Genomic DNA, 25,528 nt, shown 5'->3' with positions numbered 1-25,528 from the left:
CTGGCTAGGTAAATCTGCTTTATTCTGCAGGAGAGCTGGCGGAGGGGGGTGGGGGGTGCGGCGGGGGCGGAGGGTGGTATTTTTGCAGCCTTTGAAAAGAGACCTAGCAATTCCAGGTTCCAGGCAGACACAGAACATTTGGAATTCAGTGGTGTCTATCACCAGCAGTATATGTCAGTAAAAGTGAAGATCAAAGGTTCTAGAAGAGAAGGACAAAGTGAAGAGGAAATAATTGTAGGATAATGAATAGTATGAGGGCATATTCATGTTAACGTGAAACCACTTAGCATTTTTCCATGACACCCAGGTATCTTTCTAAATGAACTTTGTAAAGTACAATTGAATAACCTTAAGATTTAAAGCTCCATAATGTGATTTTGAATACTGAGGGAGTTTGTTTAAGCACTGTGATATTTCCTGTGCTTTTCATTTCTATTTTTGCCTCTTTCATGCAAAATAAACTTTATTTTCTGTGCAGAGAAATCAATATTTTTACCATTTTGTTTTTCAGCTATTCCAGTAAACTGCAATCAACATTAGTTACAATCTTTAAAGAGATGTAGTAAGAATTTGAACACAGTAAAACAGAGATACAGATTTGAACTTTGGCAAAGTACCTTTGCTATTGACAAAAGCATTTGTCAGAGACTAGGCTGTATCTATATTGTGCTAAAAACCTGATGAAGAGGAAAAAAAGCATCAATAGGTTTCACCTTCTGTCTATATGAACTAAACAAATGGTTTAACTAATAGCTATTGTTTTAAGTGAATGGTTTGGTTTACCATTGTGAATTTTATTCTGTTTAGAAATGTATTTCAATTAATATTTGTATATCTAATACATACATATTTGGGAAAGGTATTGTGCTATTGTGTTCTTTTTAATAATTAGTGGACTCTGATACATAGAAGACTAGGGTCCAAGAATGAATGAAGACCTTGTTACAGTATATGTGAAACAGTCTCAGAACACACATTTGTTTGTTTATAATATTTGTGTTTATATCCTCACATTTTTCTCTTCTGTGAGCTAACATACTTTCTTATTTGGGTGTTTTCCTATTAGAAACTGCCAAGTTTTGGACCTTATCTTGAGCAGCGCAAGAAAATCATAGCAGAGGAAAAGATTAGACTGAAAGAACAAAATGCAACATTTCCACCACTTGAGAGAAACCATTTTATCCCCAAAAAGCCTATTCCCACTATTAAGGTAAAGATTAAGCTGTATATGTAAATATGTCTATTTTATTGTTTAGTTTGTGTTTATTTCCTGTTTAAATGTACCACTGATTTTTTTTTAATATATTGAGAGTTTTAAAAATTCGGTCTGCAGTGACAGGATAGCCTCTTTTATTTGTATATTTTATACTTTTTAGAACACTGTCAAATATGTGTTTCATGCAAATTTTGGATGTATTAAATAGGCCATAAACTATTACAGTGAATTCTTTGTCTTCTTACACTCATTTAAAAATTACTGTAATCTTAATTAAATCGAAGAGGTATCTTAGTCATACAGTACAACTAAATTATCAATATGCACCATCAATATCAACATGATACCTTACATTTTGGACAAACTTTCTCTGCTTCAGCCTTGGGAAAGCCTGTACAAATTTGGGTTTCAGGAAATTATTTTCTGGATAATATCAAAAATTATCATTAAGATAGAATTATGTGTGCATTATATTTCTTGTTTTTCTTCTTTAACTTCTTATTTTGAAAAAGATGTAGATTCACATACAGGTGAAAGAAATAATACGGAGAGGTCTCAGTACCCTTGACCCAGTTTCCCCCAATGGTAGCATGTTGTAAAACTGTAATACAGCATCACAACAAGGATAATGACACAGATACAATCTACTGATCTTATTCAGATTTCTCCAGTTGTACTTCTACTCATTTGTGTGTGTGAGCACACACGTGTGTTTAGTTCTGTGTAATTTCACTCCATGGGTAGGTTCCTGTGTCCACCACCACAGTCAAGATATGAGTTCCATCAGCACAAAGATCCCTCAGCTTGCCCTTTTATAGCCACACCTACTTCCCTCCTGCCCACCTCCCTCAAGATGGAATTATTTTAAAGCAATCATAATTAAAAAAAAAAAAGGAGTATTACTGGTTCACATTCTCTCTGAAGTCACCATCAGGGAATGTGGTTTTCAGTCACTGAAACTTACTCTTCTCCATTTAGTGACCATCTCCATATCCTGGTTGAAGCATCAGCTGAAAAACTTACTCTTAGGAGCTCTTTGAAATTCCTCTTTAGTAGTCAAACAGGAGTTGGAACCCTTAAAAATCCCCTCTATCTATGAGAAAGAAGAAATGTGTCCTATGCTAAAAACAGTGGAATTTAGACGATGTTGAGAGGGCTAAGTTATTCAGAGTTCTGAAAGGAAATATGGAAGTGGCTGAACACAAATTCTACCAGCACTTCAATGCCATAATTCCAAATAAAGTGAACACTTGGGACTTTCAGCAGTATAATAGCCCCAAAGAGTCTCTTGAGCTGTTTCCTTTCAATTATTTGTGTGATACTAAAAGGATGGACTGGACACTGATGGTAAAGAAGAAGCCAGATCCTTCTGCTCTTCACATTTCCCCCACCCTTTGGCTATAACTAATATATGATTTGGGGTTAAGTGGGAATTGTCCCTGCTTGCTTTTTCCTACTTAATTAATTTGAAATAAATGTAAGATCTCCATCTTTTCCTTATGTATACAAAATTCAAAAGAAAAAATATTATTTATATTTGAAATAAAGGAAGAGCAAGGTGATTATAAAAGCATTGCGGCCTTTTTTAGGCTTCTATTCTGTCAGGGAATATATTGATAGCCTAGAATCAAAACAAAAACAGAACAAACAAAAAACCTGCTGAAGTTGAATTAAAGCTAGCCGATCACTAATCCAAATAAAATATCAAACTCAGCAGAATTAAATAAGCCAAAGAACTGGGAAGTCAGGAAAGTAAGTAAACATTTTTTTAAAGTCTCAAGGAGAGATGAGGAATCTTATTAGAAATCGTACAGGCTTACATTCCTCTCCTAAATTGTTACTTCAGAGATGATCCAAATTGAAGTACCCCTGGTGTTACATTACATAAGCCTCAAGAGACCATTGACACCATCTTCCCATAACTAAGACCATAACAGTGCTGACATATTAAGGGGCTGCCATGGTAGATTTTTCTCAATGTCCAGTGGATTTTCCACTACCTTGTTTTTCTTCCCAGGGAGTCTACACCCATTCTATAATACCCGTTATCATTTCTAGAAATATGGTGTGTCCTGTCAGAAAGCATAATGGTAGCTGATAATGGTGAGGTTTTTCTGCAGAGAGATGGGGAATTTTCACCAGTTATAGGTGCAACTATTTCTGGAAAATGAGGAATTACATTTGCCATGACAATGACTGCTCACTTCATCTTGCTTTCTACAAGGCTTTATCTCTCTATAGAGTGGGACAGAGCTTATGTTTTAGAGGAAGAAGGAAGATAGAGATCTGTTCCTGTCCCAGAGATATTCGTGGTGGCGTTAGATGACACTTGATCTCTAGAGTCATTATGTTGTTACCAAAAGTGAGCTCTGTGTGTGTCTGATTGTATTTTTAATTAGAACAGTTGTCCTCTAATAAATTCACTTTTACTCATATCCCAGTATGATTTTCCAGAGTAGGAGAGAAATTTCATCTCCTGAAAGCACCAATGGAAGTATGTAGCAACCAATAGCTCTAATATGCCAATACTGTTCCAAGTGCTATACATGTCTTATCTCATTTAATCTTCACAGTACCTGGGATAGGTACTATCTTTATATTCATTTTACAGATAAGAAAATTGAGGAATTAAAAAGCATTAAATAATTTGATCAAGTCACATAGTAAACAGTGGTAGAGTGGGGGATGGAGGTGAAATTGAGAATTGTTGGCTTAGGATTGAAAAGATTGGCTCATAATAGGGACCAAAATGTTTGGATCCATTCTAGCAAATATACGAAATATACCTAGAGATTGCTCATGGAAGATGAAGGTGTCAGTATAGAACAAGGAGAATAACGTTTTGTAAGGGAATTGTGACACATGGCTTTTGTCACCGCTGTGCTACTAATCGCTTGATTTGGGAAAAATATCTAATGAGAGATCTGTAAGAGGAGACCACTGGACAAAGACGTCTCTTTTCCTTTCTGCTTTTCTTCCTCCTCCTGACCTTCTGTAGTTTCATTTGTTTGTTTTGTTTTGTTTCTGTTAAAAGCACAAAGATTAATCTAAAAGTTACCCATAATCCTACCACCTCAACTTAATCACTATTAAAATTTAGATTTATAAATTGCTAGTTCTTTTTCTAAACCTAAATGTAATACATTAAAATAAACATAGAATACTCAAATTTTCTATATAAAAACCTCATAATTATTTATATATCACTCTAATGGTTTTATAATATTTCATAATATGAACTTATTAACTTCTAAAAATTAACCTATTGTTGAATTTTTAGGCTATTCCCAGAATTTTTTACCAATAATGCTATTATAACTATTGTTGTACAAAAATCTTTGTGTAGATCTCTTATTGTTTCCTCAAGAGAAATTGCAGGTGAAATTGTAGGGCTTTTGATACATAGTGCCAAATTGTCCTCCAAGAAGAATGTGCAAATTTACATTCTGCCAAAAAATGTAAGCGAGGACTCATATTCTTAGACACCCATCAACAACAGATTTATTTTTAATTTTAACTAATATAATAGTCAAAAAAGTATTTTTTGCTTAATTTCCAATGTTTAAATAGTAGTAAGATGGGCATGATTTTTTAATATATTTTTGACCATTTCTTCTTTTGTGAATTTGTTACTTATTTCTTTTGACCAGTTTTCTGTTGTAGTATTTATCTTTGTTTTATAGATTTTTTTTAATACACTTTTTATATATTGCAATTTGCCTCATAATTTGTATGACGGTGTTTTTAGATATACATACAGAAGTTTTACTTTTATGAAATCATATCTGGCAAAAGCTAGTTTTGTGATTTCTCCCTTTTTTTATTTGCTTAGGTTAGCTTTTTCTGCCTTAAGATTATATGCATTCACTACATCTGGTTCTTTTGGAATTTACATTTGATTATTTAATTAATCTAAAATTTGTTCTGCTCTAAAGTATCAGATATGGCTATACCTTTAATTTTTTTTCACAAATAAGCAACCATTCCAAGATCTCAATATTTGCATTTTAAAGTGGCTCCTTCCTTCTCTCAAGTTATGATTCAATGACAAAAAATGTATCATAAATTGTATGACTTACTTTACATTTAAATGTTCAGTGTCTCAGAATTCGCTAAAGCTTTTCAAGAGTGAATCAGAAATGGGTTAGACAAAGTTCTAATAAGGATGGCCAATTTCTATAAAAAGTTTCATACCTTAAGTAAATCTTTGTCTAATAAGGAAGAGTTTAACAAAAAACTTTACAAATAAAACCTTCTGACAAAGTCCAAAATTCTTGGCTATAAGCCCCTTATTTGAAACCAAGACCTTAGTACTACTTTTAACATTTCTGTGAAGACAAAAATGTTTCTTCTACTACAGTGCTGATTCTTTACTTTGAAATATGTTCAACACAGTTCCCTTTTCTTCTTGATATTAACCAGAGGGAAAAGGTAGCAGAAGGTGGACCTTGAGGAGAAGATTGATCAGTTCAAGCAGCAGCATGTAGCTTCACATGACGGAAGCAGGCGCAGGTTGGGGTACAATAAGAGAAAAGGGTGGAGAGAGAACATGATGATGGTGTCTGGACTCCTCTCTCTGCTTCCTTCTTACTATATCATTTCCCTTTATGATTCATTTAAGCTTTTCCTATATATCGACTCAACTATCTTCCATCCTTACCTCTTTTTTTTTTTAAACATCTTTATTGGACTATAATTGCTTTACAGTGGTGTGTTAGTTTCTGCTTTATAACAAAGTGAATCAGTTATACATATACATATGTCCCCATATCTCCTCCATCTTGTGTCTCCCTCCCTCCCACCCCCCCATCCCACCCCTCTAGGTGGTCACAAAGCACAGAGCTGATCTCCCTGTGCTATGCGGCTGCTTCCCACTAGCTATCTATTTTACATTTGGTAGTGTATATATGTCCATGCCACTCTCTCACTTCGTCCCAGCTTACCCTTCCCCTTCCCCGTGTACTCAAGTCCATTCTCTATGTCTGCGTCTTTATAGCTGTCCTGCCCCTAGGTTCTTTAGAACCTTTTTTTTAGATTCCATATATATGTGTTAGCATACGGTATTTGTTTTTCTCTTTCTGACTTACTTCACTCTGTATGACAGTCTCTAGGTCCATCCACCTCACTACAAATAGCTCAATTTTGTTTCTTTTTTATGGCTGAGTAATATTCCATTGTATATATGTGCCACATCTTCTTTATCCATTCATCTGTCGATGGACACTTAAGTTGCTTCCGTGTCCTGGCTATTGTAAATAGAGCTGCAGTGAACATTGTGGTACATGACTCCTTTTGAATTATGGTTTTCTCAGGGTATAGGCCCAGTAGTGGGACTGCTGGGTCATATGATTGATAGTTCTATTTTTAGTTTTTTAAGGAACCTCCATACTGTTCTCCATAGTGGCTGTATCCATTTACATTCCCACCAACAGTGCAAGAGGGTTCCCTTTTCTCCACACCCTCTCCAGTATTTGTTGTTTGTAGATTTTTTGATGATGGCCATTCTGACCGGTGTGAGGTGATATCTCATTGTAGTTTTGATTTGCATTTCTCAAATGATTAGTGATGTTGAGCATCCTTTCATGTGTTTGTTGGCAATCTGTATATCTTCTTTGGAGAAATGTCTATTTAGGTCTTCTGCCCATTTTTGGATTGCATCCCTACCTCTTTTTATGCTTCAAACCTGTGTCACCCATTATCTTCTGGATACCTCCACCTGGATAGTCTAAGCAAGGTGCCTAAAGGCCATCGTACTTCAAACTAAACTGATTATCATTCCTTCTAAGCCTGATCTTCCTCCTGAGTCCTGTGTCTCAATGAACAGCACTCTATCTACCCTCTTACCTAAGCAGAAACCTGAAATTTGGCCTAGATTTCATCCTATGACTCATCTCACTCATGAATGGGATCATAGACATTCACCAATGTCCACCATTTTTATCTGTCATGTCCTCTTCCTCTTCTGCTCTTCCCTACAGCAAAGATCTTAGGGAAGTTCTTTATACATTCTTTCCTGGAATTCTGAAATATTCTACAAACTGGCCTCCCACCTTCTTTTCTCATTCTTATCTAATGTATCCTCCAACTATTATGAAGTATTCTTTGTTAAATGCAAATCTGATTGTTTTATCCTTTGCTTAAAATTCCCACATCTTAAGCATGATCTTAAGGTAAACTCCTTAGCATAAACATCAGACCTTCATATTTTAGCTTATCTTGGCCTAAGCAGGTTCAGTGGAGTGGTGAAAAGTAGAATCCAGGAGGTGGTAAATTGAAGAGTGAATAACCGTTTCACAATTAAGGACAAGGCATATGGAATACTCTTCCCTGAACCTGAGAAAGATCAAAAGGAAAGTGACAAGAAGAAATGTAGTAGAGGGAAATGTTGGTTTGTATATGTTAGGGTACTGTAAGCTTGCATGTGTTTATATGCTAGGAAAGGATAGCTAAAGCTACCAGAAAGGGCATGATTAAAGAAGCTATATCCTTGGCAAATAAGGAAGGAATGGAGTCCAGACAATACATTAAGTCATCTTGGATAAGAGAGTGACATATGATTTTCTACCTACTGCAATGCCATAGGCATTTAATGAAACTGAATTTGGGCTTACCAGTGTCATTTTAGTAAGTAGCCTGTGTTTGAAGAAAGTGACTGCTAGAAAGTCTTAAGAAGCTATTTCCTTCATTGAAAGATGTAGCAAGGTTTATAAGATTTTAGAAGATTATATTTATGGGAAAAGAGTTTCCTGAATTAAGCCTGGAACTACTCTGTCATGCTGCTTGGGTTCAAATTATGCCACTGCCATTTAGCAGCTACATGAACTTGCCTCGGTTAACTAATCTGTAAAGTGGACATAATTAAAGAGTCTGCCTGGGCTTCCATGGTGGCGCAGTGGTTGAGAGTCCGCCTGCCGATGCAGGGGACACGGGTTCGTGCCCCGGTCTGGGAAGATCCCACATGCTGCGGAGCGGCTGGGCCTGTGAGCCATGGCCGCTGAGCCTGCGTGTCCGGAGCCTGTGCTCTGCAACGGGAGAGGCCACAAGAGTAAGAGGCCCGCGTACCGCAAAAAAAAAAAAAGAGTCTGCCTCATGGGATTATAAATTAGGTAGTGTGTGAAGTGCTTTTAGCCTGCACCAAACATATCCTAAATACTGTATATGTTACCCACTATTAGTTATGATGTTAGGAATGGACAGCTTGAAATAGATAACAGGTTAGGGTGACCCTCCATTTCCATATGTCCAATAAAGTGAACTCAAGAATGTTAGTAGGAATACATAAAGCTCTGGAAGTCAACCAAGTTGGAAGTTTTGAAGAAGTCCATATATTTTTCAGGAAATTTTTATCATATACCTACCATGAGACAAGCAGTGTGCTAGGAATTGAGCATCTACAGTACAAAAAATAAAACAGCCACAGCCTCTGTCCTCATGAAGCATACAGAATAGAGAAAGAAACAGGTATTAAAACAAAGAATCACACTAATAATATAAAGCTATGTTTATAATACAAACAATAAAGAAAAATACAGGATGTGTGGAGTCTCTTTCATAGCAAGACCTAATTTAGATTGAAGGAGATGAGGAAGGCTTCTCTGAGGAACTGGCGTTTAAGGAGCCCTGTAGACTGGGTAGTGATTAGAAGGGTAAGTGGAAAAAGGGATGTTCCCAGTGATTCATAATGTGGTCCTAGATTTGGTGAGTGGCCATGGTTATGGAAACAGAAGCAGAGGTTAAATTGATGAAGACTTGATAATTCTCCCTCTAAAATTTGATGATTCTCTTTATATACTGAGGTATAAGGGACAGTAAGGAGTTGAAAATAAGGAGACTAAGATGATTAGATTTTTGCTAGTCCCACTAACTGAGATAAAGAAAAATGAAAGATAATGAATCAGGGTTTTATTCTTGGTGTTTTAGGTTTGATGAGTTTTCTAATGTGGGGTGAAAAATTTAGATTTGAGCATATTGAAGTTAGTGAGCTCAAGCTAATTTTGCACCTGTGCTGGATGATATAAAGAAAAAAGAACTGACATGCTGACCGCCTACTGGGTGCCAGATACAAGACAGAAGCTTCACGTATATTTCTTCATTTCTTGCTTAACCTAATACCCTATGAGGGAGTAGGAAGTTCTGGGGAAGCAAATGGGAACAAGTGATCAAAGAAATAAGAGAATAACCAGAAGGAAATGATGACGTGGAGAAAAAAATAGAGGAAGTCTTAAGAATGAGGAAGTGGTCCACAGGTCAGAAAGCACTGCTCATCTTGGCAAGGACATCTGGTATCGTTTCATTTTGCCTTTCACATGTAAACCACTGAGATTCCAATTTCCAGTTGGCAATAATTGTCCTATTCACCCATACATCCATTTTGTCATTCATCCAACAACTATTAACATCCACCCACTATGTTCTAGCACTACTCTAGTCTCTAGCAATTCAGTAGTGAACAAAACAAAAGCCCAGCTCTCGTGGTGTCTACATTATAGAACAGACAATAAACAAATGAATGAGTGGGTACATACTATGTCAGATGGTCACAGTGCTGTGGAGAAGATACAGCAGGATTAGGGGAAAAGTAATTGCTGGAGAGGTTGATCAGGAGATGCCTGCCTGGTTAAATGGCATATGAGTAAACACTTCCAAGAGTGAGAGAGTGATCAATGCAGATAAATATCGGGGTCGGGGGAGAACGTTCCATTCAGAAGGAACAGAAAATGCAAAGACCCCAAAGTAGGAAAGTCCTTGGCAGGAAACTATTGAGGCTTTTTAAAAGGAAGCATGATGTGATCTGACAAAATTTTTCAAAGGCTCATTCTGTCTGCGGTGTTGATACAAGATCCTAGATGGGCAAGGACAGAAGCAGGAAGACTGGTTAGAAGGCTGTTGTAACAATCTAGGTGGGAGATTGGCAGGAAGGAGAATAAAAACTAGATAATGTCAGAAGACCTCAACTCCATTGTTATAAATGAAATGATGTGTGTGAAAGTATTGCATGAGGCATAGTTCTATTCATATGTAAGGAGCCACGGTTGTCGTCATTTTCGTACGAGTCCCTTGCCCCCTTGCCCATTATTTTAGACTCCATCTGGATGATGCGGCCATGTGGTTGTTCAGTCCCCATTGAAATTAACAGGCACGTTCCCTTTAAGAGTCATTTTCTCTCTGCATGTGAATCAGACATTTCTTCTTGTGCTTCTTTGTTTTATTGTACCACACTTACCCAGGCATGCTACGTACTTCCCTCTGCTGCTTCATCATTACTTTTATGTTTTCCCTACAGTGTTTCTTCTGTTCTTGACATACCATTTTTCCATCTCCCCTTTTTCCTGAGGGCCTGGGTTATCTGTTTTCGTGCTTAATATTTTCCCTGTCCACCTATCTGTTTATTTTAGCATGTTTCTTCCCTGCTCGCTGCTGGCCTCTTTATAGATTCCTCTGTTCAATAGTTTAAACTCCATGCCATTGCTTTGTTTATCCTCTCAGCTAGCACAGTATATTATTCCCCATCTGCTATATAAAGGGCCCCAGTGTCCCACAAAGTTGACTAAGCCCCTCTTGTCTGAACAAGTTTTTCAGTCATGCATTCAAGTTTCTAATCTACCCCCATCTTCTCTGGTTATGAGTGTGACAATATTATTTCTAAGCAAGCCATGCTCAATAGATCTCATCTTTTGTTCTTTTCTTTCAAATGCCTCAGATAAGACTTAATGGTCTGCTGCTTCAGAAGTAGGCAGTTTCAATATCAGTCAATCAGTAAGTATTCTATTATTTGCTATGTGACCTTAGCAGTGTGCTCAGGACTGGATCTTCGTCCAGAGACTAACAAGGCATGGTTCAAGGCACCAGGTTTTTCCTGATCTTGGTGGAGATGTAGTGCCAACATACATTTATTATGCACTCGCTGCAATCCAGGAAACTGGGAATACAACATGAATTTTAAAAAGAAAGATATCTATCCTTACGGAGCTCACAGTCTAACAAGGGAGAAAGACACATGTTAAAAATTATTTACAGTTCAATCAAATATGTACAAAATGCTCTGGGAACACAGAGGAGTGAAAGGGATTAGTTCCGCCTCGGGTAATTGTGCAAAGCTTCACAGAGATGGTGATATTTAACATGGAGTTTAATAAATTAGTGTTAATTAAGCAGAGAATTAATAATAAAAGCTAATATTTATTGAGTACTTATGAGGTTTCAGGCACTGTTCTGCATGCTTGTGAATTAACTCATTTAATCCTCACCATAACCCTATCAGGTATCCATATTTTCCCTATTTTACTAATTAAGTAATTAATAAACAGAGAGGTTAAATAACTTGTCTAAGGTCACACAGCTAGGAAGACATGAAAACCAAGACTTGATTCCAAAATCTGGCTCTAAAACTAAAACTTGGGCCTTAATCACTATCTTCTTCTGTCTCTCATGAAAGAAAAAAAAAAAAAAAAGGAAGGTGGCATTTCAAGCATATGAGTATGTTTGCAAAGCATAGGGTTAATACATACTTGGGATAAATGCAGCCATGGGACCTTAAATCCAATACAAAACTCATTCTTTTGTTCAATAAGATTTCCTAGAAAGGACCAAACTGAGAGGCAGTGATGAGGAAAATAATCCAGTTTTCTTGCTCAGTCTTAATATGATGTAAAAGGGCGAGGGGATATACTGATTAAACATTTAAGGATTTCAGCTAGAGCGTCAAGAGTGGTTACTCCCAGTGTTACACTGTGACTAGGGGGTCCTTGAGAACCAAAAGTCTTCACTAGCCAACATGGTATCCAGCTTCCCCTGCGTCCTTGGAAGCTAAAAAATGGTCTCAGAGGCTGTCAGTCCTACCGCAGGGAATAGTCTGGGGCCCTAGCGTCAGCCTGGCGTCCAGTCAATTTCCTCTTTATCAACCCTACATCTGGATTTCCATTTCATAGTGACACATTTACCATACATATTGCGATATTGCGGAGCTGTCGCTTTTGTGAAAGAAAAGGCTTCTGAGGAAGAGGAGGGTAATCAAAATCAGTGCTGAAGGGGAAGGGGAAGAATGAGATAAAGTAAGAAAAAGACAACTGACCTCCAGCAATAGATGTAAAGGTCTCCTTCTAAAAGATGAACCAGGACCTTCTAAAGAAGCTCCTAACACATTCCACAGGTTCACCTGTGCTAGAGAAAAGAAACCAAATAGGAAGCCATTTTATCTCCTGGCTGAAGAGAACTGAAGTGACAGTGTGCACATTTGGCCCTGCTAAATGAGAAACGTGCTTTGGTCCCAGGCAGCATATAACAGAGATTTGAGAGTCTGCCAAGGCTTATAAAGTTCCCCGAATGCTTCCCACTTCTGTTGATATATTTGAGAATGAATTCTCATTCTCTTTATGAAGCCAGGAATGTATCTCTAACGTCTTTGAATTTCTGGGTAGGAAAATGAATGGTTTAGGGGCACTAGTGATGTTTTCATCTCTTCCTGCTGCTTCTAGGAAGAGATAGACTGCATCTCATAAGACTGGCAAGACAGTGTTGGCAGGAGACCAGTCAGCCTGATCGAGAGGTTTATTATTTCAATTGAGTTGTGAGGGGAAGGAGAAAAGTACTCATATATAACTGTAAGGCATATTAGATACTATGGAGCATAAAAGGGATGACACAGGAAGAAAAATAGTAGAGGATTTTCCCAGCAATTTTCAGAAGATACCAGCGAAATGGGCGGGAGGCATTAACATTCTCAGTTGTCTATATACAGACAAATAGCAGATGAAAAATTATCAAACTGCACTTTAAAACACATGAACAGAATATGGTGAAAATCAACTCTTAAGTCTTACGGGGATGTTTTGAGGTGTGATTCCTGACTGGAATATGATGATGGAAAGGTATATCTTCTTTGGAATAAATAAGTCTGATGAAAGGGCTGGGGGAGGAACAGTATATGTCAAAAAGATATACACATGCATGGAAATCCACCAACGTGAAAGTGAAGCATGGAGGAAGCAGCTGCAGGAGAGTGAAATGAAAGGAAAACAGAAATGTTTTCGGGGACTACATCAGAGACCCCATAACTAGATGGTTAATACGGACAGGCAAGATAGGGCAGCGATGTAAGCCTTTACAGACTTCAGATGAAAATCCCACTCCACTAAAGGCAAAACATTGGCAAAACTATTGAATTGCCATGTTGGAAATTTAATCTCACAAAGGAGAGAGAAGCAATGAGAGACTTACTGCATTGACTTATTTCTGGTTCCTTATAACAATCTGTTTGGGGAAAATGGCAGCTAAAAGAATCTTGAAGGAAAGTAACCATCCCATATCATCGTAGAGTTTGTTAGGCCACAGAAAGGAAGTCTAAACTGAAATGTACAAGTATGCCACCTTTAGTAAATCTACTTTCAGGGAGCTCAGAAACAACAATAGAAAACAATCCCGTAGTCAGAGCTCTAACCTGAACATGGATCAAGAAGAATGAGAGGCTGTCAAATTGAAATTTGGTGACATAATCTCTCTGAGTTTCACGAGGAATAGGAAAAGAGTGAAGCATTTAGATAACTCAGTATTGAATAGTCATATGAGAAAATAGAGATCACATTACCAACGATGATCATAAAAGAGTGGCATCAAGATTTTAAAGTGTTTCAGAAATACCAAAGCCTCAAATTATCTGAATTTGAAGAAAATATTAGGAAAAATGGAAATGTATTTTGTCTATTAAAAGTAAAAAAAAAAAAAAAAGAGAATACACCCACTACTTAGAGCAGATGGTATACTGTTAACTTACAATTAGAACTGTTCAGCTCCTGTTATCTTTGTAGCATCCCCATAAAGAATGCTTTTAGAACTGAAAAGGATAAGGAAAACATATTCGAGAGGTGAAGCCCAAGATAGGTAAAGATAAAGTAGAAACACATCACATTTAGCCTCATTAACTGTATTTAAATCCAAAGTGTCTGGCAAGAACTTGCTACTTTAAAGCCCGAGCCAGCCCACATAAAAAGAATACAGTGATCAGGGCCACAGATCTCTACTGAACCAACCTTGACTGCACCCAAACCTCACCCATCTGTCTCTCAGTAACAAGCTCCCTTCCACTGCACCCTCTCTCACCCACGTCAGTTCCCAGGTCCTCACTAGCTTCTACCCCATCTCTTGGTTTGCTTGTTTCTCTTACCTTCTCCACTAATTTACTTACTACGTTATTTCCTGAATCATGCTTTGTCTCTGCCCTCCCAACTCAGCTTATTCACGCTGAGTCCTGTTATCAGAGTTCTACTGAATTTACACTCAAGACTTCCCTATCTAATTGTACAGTCACCATCCCTGTCTCCTAGCTCAGAGGACATTATATAGGATATCAAAGATAAATTGTATGCTGTATTTTTGAAACTATTTTAGTATGATATCACTGTATCACACTGCCAAAAATTAAATGGTGCTCTAGGTTCTTTAGAAAAGGAAAAGGTTGATGTGGCAAGGGGAGTGAAGAAAAGATAGAAGTAGACCAGAAAGCTTCATTAAGGATCATTAAACTTTTGACTTGAGAGTATTAGTAAAGGAAGAAATTATCAAGTGTCAGCATAAATTCTGTGAGAACAAACCAAATTATCTCATTTCCTATTTTGATAGGTTTATTATGCAAGCAGTGAACTTGATATAACAGATAAGAACCTGTGACATTGGTAATGGTACAGATAAGAAAATGGTAAAGTAATTAAACAGCTACGTCCAAATAATTTTGATCTGTTTTGGATAGACATCATAGTGATTGCCCACAGCACACTGTCCTTAGTCCTGGCCTTTGAATGACACTTTTTTACAGGTATCGTAAATAGTATGCTAATCAGATGCGTAGAAGACTTAAATCTAAGGACAGTTAACACGCCAGATATCAGTCACAACCTGAAAATACTTCAATCACCTGTAAAAAAAAATAGGCCAAAACTAAGAAATTCATACTAAGCCTAATACATTAAGCATGATGCAGCAGGGATGGGATGGGGGCCCTGTAGTTCCTCACTTTTGATCCCAAACTTTATATCAAACAGAAATATTGACTGATCTAGTTTTTAAAAATACTTTTGATTATCCCAGACAAATAACTAATTGACAAAGATGTGATTCTAGAATTCTGTACTACTTCCCAACGTTAATTTTGGGAAAACATATTTAAGTCACATGTATCACCTACACTTTAAAGAATTTGGCATCACTTTTCCCACATACACATTCATACATAAACTTTTCCACTAATCAGGGATGGCTATAGCAGATCGTGTGACCTTTGTATATCCACACCCTGCTTGGAGTAATGAATGTAGGTACCCTAATCTCCACAGGTATGTGTCCAACAGGGACTAGACTAGCCATATGTGCTTTACTGATTATATGCAACTTTCAGCAAACTCCAAATTCCAGAACGTGTACTCAAGGGTATTTATAAGCTGGCAATACTACCTGGAAGCTTTGAGTTTTAAACAAATGTCCACGTTTTCTGCCACATAGAATGATAATTCATTTTATTTGATTACTCTTTACAAAATAACTTAAAATTGTTGCCATTCTTTTATCCTCTTCCAGATTAAATATATATATACATAATTTTCTTCAGAACTATGATGAATGAGGGGTGATTTTTAACACCATGTGTAAATAATTTTTAGAGGCTCAAAGGACTTTGTTTTATTTAGTTTCATATTAAACAATGATGTTTTAATAAATGACAACAGCAAATCTCCAATATAGAGCAAAAGGCGTATTTGATATACACAGAATGTGAATTTGCTTCCTCCAATAAAATATCTTAGAAATATGCAGTTTCTTTGGAATAAGCCTTATAAGCTGGATGACCATCTAGGGAGTTTCCTGTTTAATCATCTTTTGAATATTTACTGATGATTTCAGTCAAGCCATGATCTAATTCAATGAAACAACTGTTCTGGCTAATTTGTTTACTACATTGAAAAAATTATTTTCTATCACGTATAGTCTTTTACAGCCATAGAGTGACCTCATGCATTTACTGTCTTAAGATATTAGAAAATATTAAACATATCCAGATACGTTGACTATGATTATTTTGTATTTAAAGAGGTACTCAAATCTTTTTGTGAATCTCATATTAATAAAAGTATTCGGTAAATCACAAAGTAGCTGTTAGCTCATACAACTGTGTGCCTAATATTTTTCTGAATATTTAGTATATAGAAAAACTAAAGATACATTTATTTTAACAAATATTTGAGTACCCATTATGTTTCAGTGATCTGAGGAGCAAGATACACAACATGAGATACAAAGATGAATAAAGCCTCCTAAGAGGCTGCAAATAAGGAGCTGAACGTAGAAAATATCTACAACATGAAGTAAAATTTGCTAAATGGAGAAATAACCGATGAGCCAGTAAAGCAGAATGCTTATGGTCACAGAATTTGAAGTTAGGCAGCACTGGTCTGAATCCCTGCTTCATCATTTATTTAATTTTATACCTTAAATGTCAATAATCTCATCCTCTATAAAATGTGTGAGATTTAAATGAGAAAATGCTTAAAAATTATGGCACTGGCCTGATACATAGTAAGAACTCAAAGTAATCTGTAACCATTAGTTCCACATAATAGATAAAACACTCTAGGCCATTGCATTGGTAGGAGGGGGAGAGAGAGAGGATGAAGAGGGGAAAAGGGCAGGAGGAAAAGAGGTAGGAGACAAAGGAAGAAGAGAATGAAGAAGCGGGGGATCACATCTTCAATTTGGTTAGGAAAGGAGAAGGAAGAATTAAGGAGGTTTTCAGGAAGTAGTGGCATGTGAGATGCCTTTGAAGGATGGACAGGATTTTTCAAAGTGAAGATGGGAAGGAAGGGTATTCTGGACAGAGGACTCAAGATAAAATTAGGTGCCAGAGGAGTTGACTGACAAGTGTGTTCAGTGTAGGGCATGTGTCCAGTGTAGCTAAAGCACATGGTGTTCGGAAGTGAGAAATAAGACCAAAAAAGACTAGTTGGTAGAAAGCCTTAAATGCTAGACTTAAATGTGAAACTGTATTTAATTCAACAGATTTTTGAGTAAGGTAGTGAGAAAATTTAAGCTGTGCTGTACAGCATAGATGAAGATGACAACACTGAGTAAGGTAGAAAGGAAAGGGAGAATAAGAGGATGAGACATGTAGGCTCTTATAACTACATTAGAAGTAATGGGAAATTAATTAGTAATGGTTAAAGATTATAGTAGACTTGGAAAGAGGATTCAGAAGATATTGCAGATCCAGAGCTCAGAAGACTTGGCAACTGATGAGATTTTGGAGTAGGGAGAAGTCAGAGTGAAATACAGCTCTGAAATTTCAAGCCTCAGTGACTGAAGAACTCCTAACAGTGTTAGTAAGACTAGGGAAATCAGAAGGAAGATCCAGTTTTGTGATGCTGATGAAAAATTCAGTGAGTGGTGAATTTGACAAACCTAATCCTAATGACAGTGCTTATCATGCAGCTGATAAAAGTAGATTTTAAGTTTGTGAGAGAAATTCAGAATGGAGATATTGATTTGGACATCAGGTGCCCCCCCTCTACAAACAGACTGTGGTATCACTGAAAGTATACCTTCAACACACTGAAAAGAAAATAGTAAAGACAGTAAGTTTTTGATCACCTTATTTTTTGAGAGACACACCAATGGTATATAATTATGTAAGCTTTGTTTCAGTTTAAAAGCTCAAAGTCATGAGCATATTGTCATTTAGAGCTGAAATCGGGAAAAAATAGAGTAAAAAAGGGTAACCAAGGTCATAAAAAGAAGAACAGAAAATAAGATACCATAGAGAATATAGGAAGGTGGCTTTAAATGTGAGTCAAACCACCTTGAAGACGGACCTTGAATTCAAACAAAAGATTGTCTTGTTAAAAGTTAAAAACAGAAGCAGAAAATCTTGACAGCATACTAATTTTACAAACATTGTTACATTCTTCTGTTTTGTTTTATGAAACAAAGTGTTTCTTATTGTTGATGAAACATCTTCTGTGCTTCACATATTAAGCACACATCCAATTAATATGAAGAACAAAGCAATGTGTAACAGCATGAAAAATCTTCAGTGGTGAATGAAGAAAATCCTAGTTCTTTAGTAGTAAAAGAGCATCTTATTTAGCTATTAAATTAACCTAATTAATTAACATAAATTAGAATTTTTAAAGAATGAAATATACTCTTCAAGACATGACAGGTGGGTATGCTATCAAAGCACTCTTCTAAATGAAATCTAGACTCCAAATGCAGTGCTATAAATGCATAGTGTCCACATTTTTATTCCCCTCATTCCTAGCAATCTAAAGTTTTCTAGTATCAGTGCATTACCCTTTGTCACTTTTCATTACTTTTGGATCATTCAAAGTCCAAAATTGAGAAAAAGTAAGCCACAACCACTGAAAAGGGTGTCATTTCTTCTGTCCACAGAAACACTGATTTAGATCATTTGTAGAAAACCTGATGAATGCAATTAGTTATGTCTTGTGTTTCTACGCTAGATATATACAGAAAGCCCATCTTTCAGGAGACAGAAATATGTAAGCTATAATTATAAAAAGTATATCTGTGAGAACTACAGTATCCAAAACCTTCTAAGTTATATAATGCAGCATTTTATAAAAACAGGGAAATTTGGACAGATATTAATCATCACATGGTAATGTTTTACAATGAACACTGTAAGTGATTCAGTGCCTGTCTTTCAGGATGTGATTGGAAAAGCACTGCAGCACCTTGGAACATTTGGTGAACTGAGCACCTTAGAGCAAGTTGTGGCTGTGATTGATGAAGAAATGTGTATCAGCTGTGGCAAATGCTACATGACCTGTAATGACTCTGGCTACCAGGTAAGAATCCTGCTGCAATTAGGATGCTGTGAGGCATGTTTCTTCTTGGCTTTTGTAGCAGAAAGCATCTTCTGTCACAGAGTGTGGGATTCAGACCAGACGTGCCAAACATTGCTACTCAGCAGTGACATAGCTCTCTGTCCTCTCACCCTCATAACATAGTGATTTTTTTTTAAAGGGAAGCCATAACTCATACTAACGATGCCACCATTCAGTGCACAGTACTGTTTTAGTATCATTTCATCACTCATAAAATTGGAAGGAAGAATTCAAACAAAAAAAGAAATTCACACAATTATGCCCATGAGGAAGCATTATGCTCTCATGCAGAGGGAAAAGAGCTACAATTTATTGCCATGACCCTGAAAGGACTTGCTTCCTTCTACCAAAAGAGAATGCTCTTCCATTCAGTATTGATTGAGCTTCAGTTAGAAAGAAAAAGCATTTTCCCACCAACTAGATGGGCTGGTTGGGACCAGAAATTCCTCTATAGCTGGAAGAGTCAACAAGTTGTATTCCTACCACATGAAATGATCCAGAGATTCTTCCCAGTTCCTCAGCCTTCAGCTGAGAGTCTGCCATGGAACAATAAAGAAAAAATGGGCATTCAACTGTCTTCAGGCTAAAAACTACAGAATAATATTATTTTCATTAAATATTTCAAGCTATAAAGAAGTATAGTAAAGTAAAATAAGATCCCTTTAAGATGATTAATGAATTTTCAAAATAGATAAACTGGCCATTGTTAAAAATTGCAGTTCATTTACCTTATTCAGCTTGGAGAAAGTTCCTATTTGCTTGTGGTATGATATTACATATTCTTCTGATCACCTAATACAGGTACGACAGACATAATTTTAATTTTTAAAAAATCTCTTTTTCCTTAATTTAACACTACTTCTATACCAAGTTTTCACCCTTGTATCACTTTTTTTTCTATCTGAGAAGTGTCTCTAACAGTTACTTTGAAAATGCTAATCATATCACATTCATTTTCATTTCTTCTTTTCTCTAATTAACCAATCAGAGATAAGTAAGGAAGTTCCGTCACTAAAATCACAGCATCAGGGTTCTAACATCTTAAATCTTAGAGGTTATTACTCCCACCTTGGAATTCTAGCCTTGGTACAATTTTAGCAAAAATAATCTTATTAATGAAGGGGAAAAAATCACAATTATACATTTAAAAAGATTTTAAAAGTCCTTTGACTCTTATGTCTCTAAAGGATAAAAAATAGAAAATCAAAATCTTCAACTGAAAAGTTTTACATGTTTGCAAATTTTCAAAGTATAAGATTTTTTTTTTTTTTTTTTTTTTTTGCGGTACGCGGGCCTCTCACTGTTGTGGCCTCTCCCGTTGCGGAGCACAGGCTCCGGACGCGCAGGCTCAGCGGCCATGGCTCACGGGCCCAGCCGCTCCGCGGCATGTGGGATCCTCCCGGACAGGGGCACGAACCCGTGTCCCCTGCATCAGCAGGCGGAGTCTCAACCACTGCGCCACCAGGGAAGCCCAAAGTTTAAGATTTCTAAAACATAAGTATTATTTTATTTTCATCAATTGTTTCTTGGATTTCTATTTATAAAAGGGTACATAAAGAAGAAAAATAGCTTTTACTCATTTAAACAGCCATCTGAGATGTTGTTTTACAAAACATAGCAACAATTTGTTTAGACAAATTTTCTAATAGTTTGTCATAACTACAGTTCTTGTTCAGATATATGGTTGTTTCCTTAAAGATCAGAAATTTTTAAAAAATATTAAGCAGCCTGACATAATTTACTCTGAGACCATTTTCATTTTTATGTGCATAAAAGAGAAAAAAATTATAGTTACAAGTAGCCTCATTTGGGGGAGGAAAATTTTAAACATAAAAAATATTTTGAATTGGATTATATAGCATGTTGTATATGACACAGGAAAAAAAAAACACAACAGAATTCAGTAATTATTTCAAAATGTAAGATTTGCAGACCTGGCCTCAAGGAGTATCTGGAGTGAGGCGGGGGCTTAATGACCCTCATAATTTTGCTGAGCCCCCTAGCTCGTTCCTCCGAATTAGTGCACCATCTGAGTAAAAACATCAAATTGTTCTGCAAGATTCCAGACAAGTCCTCAAGTCCCCTCTGCCCCCACGTATCTACCCTGAAGTCTCCCCTAGATGGAAATTCTTGCATGTTGTTTCCAAATAACAAATGTTATAACATTTGGAAACAAATGTTTCTCTCTTTAACAAATAATCATCATGACTTTAAATAAAAATCTCAATTGTAAATTTCACACTAGGTATTTTCATTGCACGTTATAGATTGCTTCATGTTAAAAGAAAGGAAGGAAGGAGAGAAGGGAGGGGGGGAAATGGAATAAATTATTGAATTTCTCAAAATCCTGAGCAGTTTTAGAGCTTGAAGACTTATCCTGGTTCTCCCAGCTGAGGAGTGTCAGGCCAGGACCAGGAAGCCAGGTGTCCAGGCTCCCATCTTTCAGTGATTTTTCCCCTTGGTGGTCGGGTAATGCCTAGAATCAGCTTGGAAATCCTCAAACCTGAAAGCTGGCACTTAAGCTAATTTTTTTTCCTATTGCCTTCTTCTAAACACTACACACATAATTTGAAATCCAAACAAGTGCATTCATTGCCGCATCTGACAGTGACGTTTCTCCACTGCCGAGAACCATGAGTGCGTGAAGGACAAGGTGTGGAAGCACCCTGCCCCCCTCAGGTAGCTGACACCTGCCCAGTCATGGTCAGACTGACAAGACCTATGTTCTTCTCAGAACACAGGACACTAGAGAGTTACTATGTTATGAAATATTTTCCTCACACAAAGAGAGAAAAATACCTCTAAGGAATTTTAAACATTGTGTTTCTAATTTTAAAGGCATTTCTTTTTTGTCCTTTTTTTTTTTTTTTTTTCCCTTCTCCCTGGCAGTTCAACTGTTGCTATAGCTGCACCACAGTGCTGGGCGTAGTTGTCTCCAAGTGCAGCTCTCCTGCAGTGGAAAAAAACGTTGATGCTAAAATGGGGGCATTCTTGACCTTTGTGGGCAGTGACAGCAAGACTCTTTATTTCTGTTCGCAGGCTATCCAGTTTGATCCTGAAACCCACCTGCCCACCATTACTGACACTTGTACAGGCTGTACCCTGTGTCTCTCCGTCTGCCCTATTATCGACTGCATCAGAATGGTTTCCAGGACAACACCTTATGAACCAAAGAGAGGCTTGCCCTTGGCTGTGAATCCCATGTCTTAAGGTGATTTGTGAAACAGTTGCTGTGGACCTTGAGGTCACCTACTTATGCTGATCTTTTTAATTGTGATCATTATGCTCAGCTCTTTCTAAATTCAAACAAACATATAATTTCTAAATAAAAAAAGATAATTTCTAAATTTTAAAAATGTCTACTGCCAGTGACCATTCAGTTAATGGTCATAAAATAGAATAATTCTTTTCTGAGGAGAGTTGTTAAATATAACTGTGTAGCAGTTAATTGGATGTTCGCCATCAGTTGTCCATTATGAAAAATATTAGCAGTTTTGTGGCAATTAATACTACAGTTTCCAAATTGCCCTATGCTGGGCTCTGTCTTTGATTTCTAATTGTAAAAGAAATAAGTATTTTAGAACAAAGTACAATTTAACTTATGAGCAAATGTTTCCAAGGCAACATTTTATAATTAAAAATTACATTTAATTTTAACTCTGTTTCTAAGCAAAGGTAATTAGCTCCATAAAGCTCAAATGAAGTCACATAATAATTTTCTGTGGCAGGAAAAGAGAGCCAACAAGGATTTGGGAAACTTTTTTCAGGCCCCTTCGCTGAAATAACTTCTTTTTGGTGCTGGATACTGAAGGCGAGAGTGTTTAGTAACCATTCATATCACGCTGTGCTATTCATCACTCACTCCTCAGATGGGTGTCCAAACGCCACCAATGAATCAACATGACATTCTTCTTTAAATATTTAAACTATGTTCCTAACAAAGTAAGATGCGTTAGGACGGAGCTCTGGTTAAAGCCACTCTTTTGCTGTGCACAGATCTGTTCTATCTGCTTCTAATAGTAACCTTCATGATTACAGCAATTAATGTTTGAACACAACCCAGATTACACAGCAGTGGGTCATGTGCTTCATCATTCAAGAATGAAAAATATAGTATTGGAAATATATATTAAATGTGTGATACCACTTTACCAACTCTTTATTTTAGTGTTTATGTTGAATTTTGAAAGTAATTAAATAAAAAAGAAATATTTTCTGTTATTGCCAAATAATATTTTCGTATTTCTCTATTTTCATAATCAGCAAATAGCATCCTATAAATTAGTTTATCTCTTCTTTGTGACATATTTTAATATGAATCCATAAGTAGTGAATCTTTATGTAATCATCTGTGGCATATTTCTATGATAAATGCAAGATCAAGAAAAATTAAATGTTTGATTATGCACTTTTAGAAATGCACATTTACCACAAAATCTGTATGATTGAATAATACCAAATAAAATTTTATAAAGCATTATTAAATAACACGGTCTTTTGCTATCTCTTGGTAGAGCAGTTTGGTGTTAATTCTACAGTAAATTCCATTCACAGTCAGTCATATATATCAAGCTAGTTCAAATCTAATGAAGGTGTCCTTAAGATTTCTTCCCACTCTTGACTCTGATAACCCCTTCTATACAGATGGTGCTAACATCTATACCTCCAAGTTGGACTTCTGTCCATGTATCTGACCACTTGCTGTATTTAAGCATTTCAAACTCAATTTCAGAAGTCAAAATAGTTACTTCTCCTGCTTTTTGTCTTCCCTGCTTTCATGCAGTCCCTTACCATGTCCAACAATTTTACTACTAAAACATTCCCCAAGCCTTTCCCCATTGTGGTTCTTTCCTCCATTGTGTATTATGCAGCTCTTGTAATACCTCCTAACAGGCCATCCAACATCCCCTTCCACTTCTTCAGTGCTATTCTATTGATAGATTACTTGCCAAGATGAATGTCCCATCATATTTCTCCACCACCATAAAAACCTCCAGATCCTTTCACGTGTTAACAAATTAAATGCAGTTTCAATAAAATGGAATTGAATACTCTCCTACTAAGAGCCTCCACTACTATTCCAAACATATGTCCTTTACATACTCTGGGCTTTAACCAAAGTTGGAAGATAATTGCAGTCTTTGGAGTTTGATACCTGGCTCTCACTTAATTGCTTGTTACCTCAGACAACCAAACTTCCTAATCTATAAAACTGGTGTTAAAATAGTTTCTAATTCCTAAGGTTATTGTGAGGATAAAACAAAATAATACAGGTTAATTAAATAACTCTTATTGAATAAGTATTCACTTTTTTTTTCTCATTTAAAAACATCCTATAGTGAAACAATTTAGAAAACAAAGATATGTTTTGGATACAAATCATCTTCTGTCACTTCTATTATGTTTGTCATTTTATTTATTTATTTGCGGTACACGGGCCTCCCACCGCCGCGGCCCCTCCCGCCACGGAGCACAGGCTCCAGACGCACAGGCCCAGCGGCCATGGCCCACGGGCCCAGCCGCTCCGCGGCACGTGGGATCCTCCCAGACCGGGGCACGAACCCGTGCCCCCTGCATCGGCAGGCGGACCCCCAACCACTGCGCCACCAGGGAAGCCCCTATGTTTGTTATTTTAAAATTAAAATGTTTATACTGGAACAAGTTGTAAATCTTACTGGTTCCCTTGTTAACCGTGAGTTCATTAAAATCTTTAATGTGTTCACTTAAAAATATGTTTACACTGGGCTTCCCTGGTGGTGCAGTGGTTGAAAATCTGCCTGCCAATGCAGGGGACACGGGTTCGAGCCCTGGTCTGGGAGGATCCCACATGCTGCGGAGCAACTAGGCCCATGAGCCACAACTACTGAGCCTGCGCATCTGGAGCCTGTGCTCCGCAACAAGAGAGGCCGCGATAGTGACAGGTCCGCACACTGCGATGAAGAGTGGCCCCCGCTTGCCACAACTAGAGAAAGCCCTCGCACAGAAACGAAGACCCAACACAGCAAAAAAAAAAAAAAATTAATTAATTAATAAACTCCTACCCCCCAACATCTTCTTAAAAAAAAAATCATAAAAAAAATATGTTTACACTAGAGCTCATATAATCAGGTTATACTTTATAATAAACACATAATTTCAATAATATAAAAACATTCAGTTACTAAGATCTTATCTAATATTGTCTGAAGAGACCATCAGCAGTCTATCTTGTACTACTCATGTGAGACCCTTGTCATTACAATAAAATAACTTAAAAATTCTTGTTGACTGTATATTAAGAAAAAAATTTACCTGTAAATATTGTTTATATAAGACACACAATTTTTAATGCAGAACAAATTCTTCTACCATTGTTTTAAAACTCTATCAACCAAAATGACAGCAACAAACCAAAACTAAAATGTAAATAAAACATCTCATTTAA

At 36.8% G+C, this 25,528-nt stretch overlaps 1 protein-coding gene across 1 annotated transcript in view; it reads left to right on the top strand.

Annotated features, from left to right (window-relative positions):
- The window catches only part of DPYD (dihydropyrimidine dehydrogenase), an 828,512-nt gene extending 804,920 nt beyond the window's left edge, over window positions 1-23,592 (top strand). Inside the window, exons 21-23 of the mRNA XM_032630437.1 lie at window positions 1,067-1,210; window positions 18,925-19,065; window positions 22,144-23,592. Coding sequence (XP_032486328.1) covers window positions 1,067-1,210; window positions 18,925-19,065; window positions 22,144-22,314 — 456 coding nt within the window. The 3' untranslated portion in view covers window positions 22,315-23,592. The remainder of the gene's footprint in view (window positions 1-1,066; window positions 1,211-18,924; window positions 19,066-22,143) is intronic.
- Window positions 23,593-25,528: the final 1,936 nt, after the last annotated feature.

The sequence above is a fragment of the Phocoena sinus genome, chromosome 1, assembly GCF_008692025.1.
Source record: "Phocoena sinus isolate mPhoSin1 chromosome 1, mPhoSin1.pri, whole genome shotgun sequence".
NCBI lineage: Eukaryota > Metazoa > Chordata > Mammalia > Artiodactyla > Phocoenidae > Phocoena > Phocoena sinus.
The sequence above is the reverse complement of the archived record's forward strand: the minus strand, read 5'-3'. Positions and strand labels throughout refer to the sequence as shown.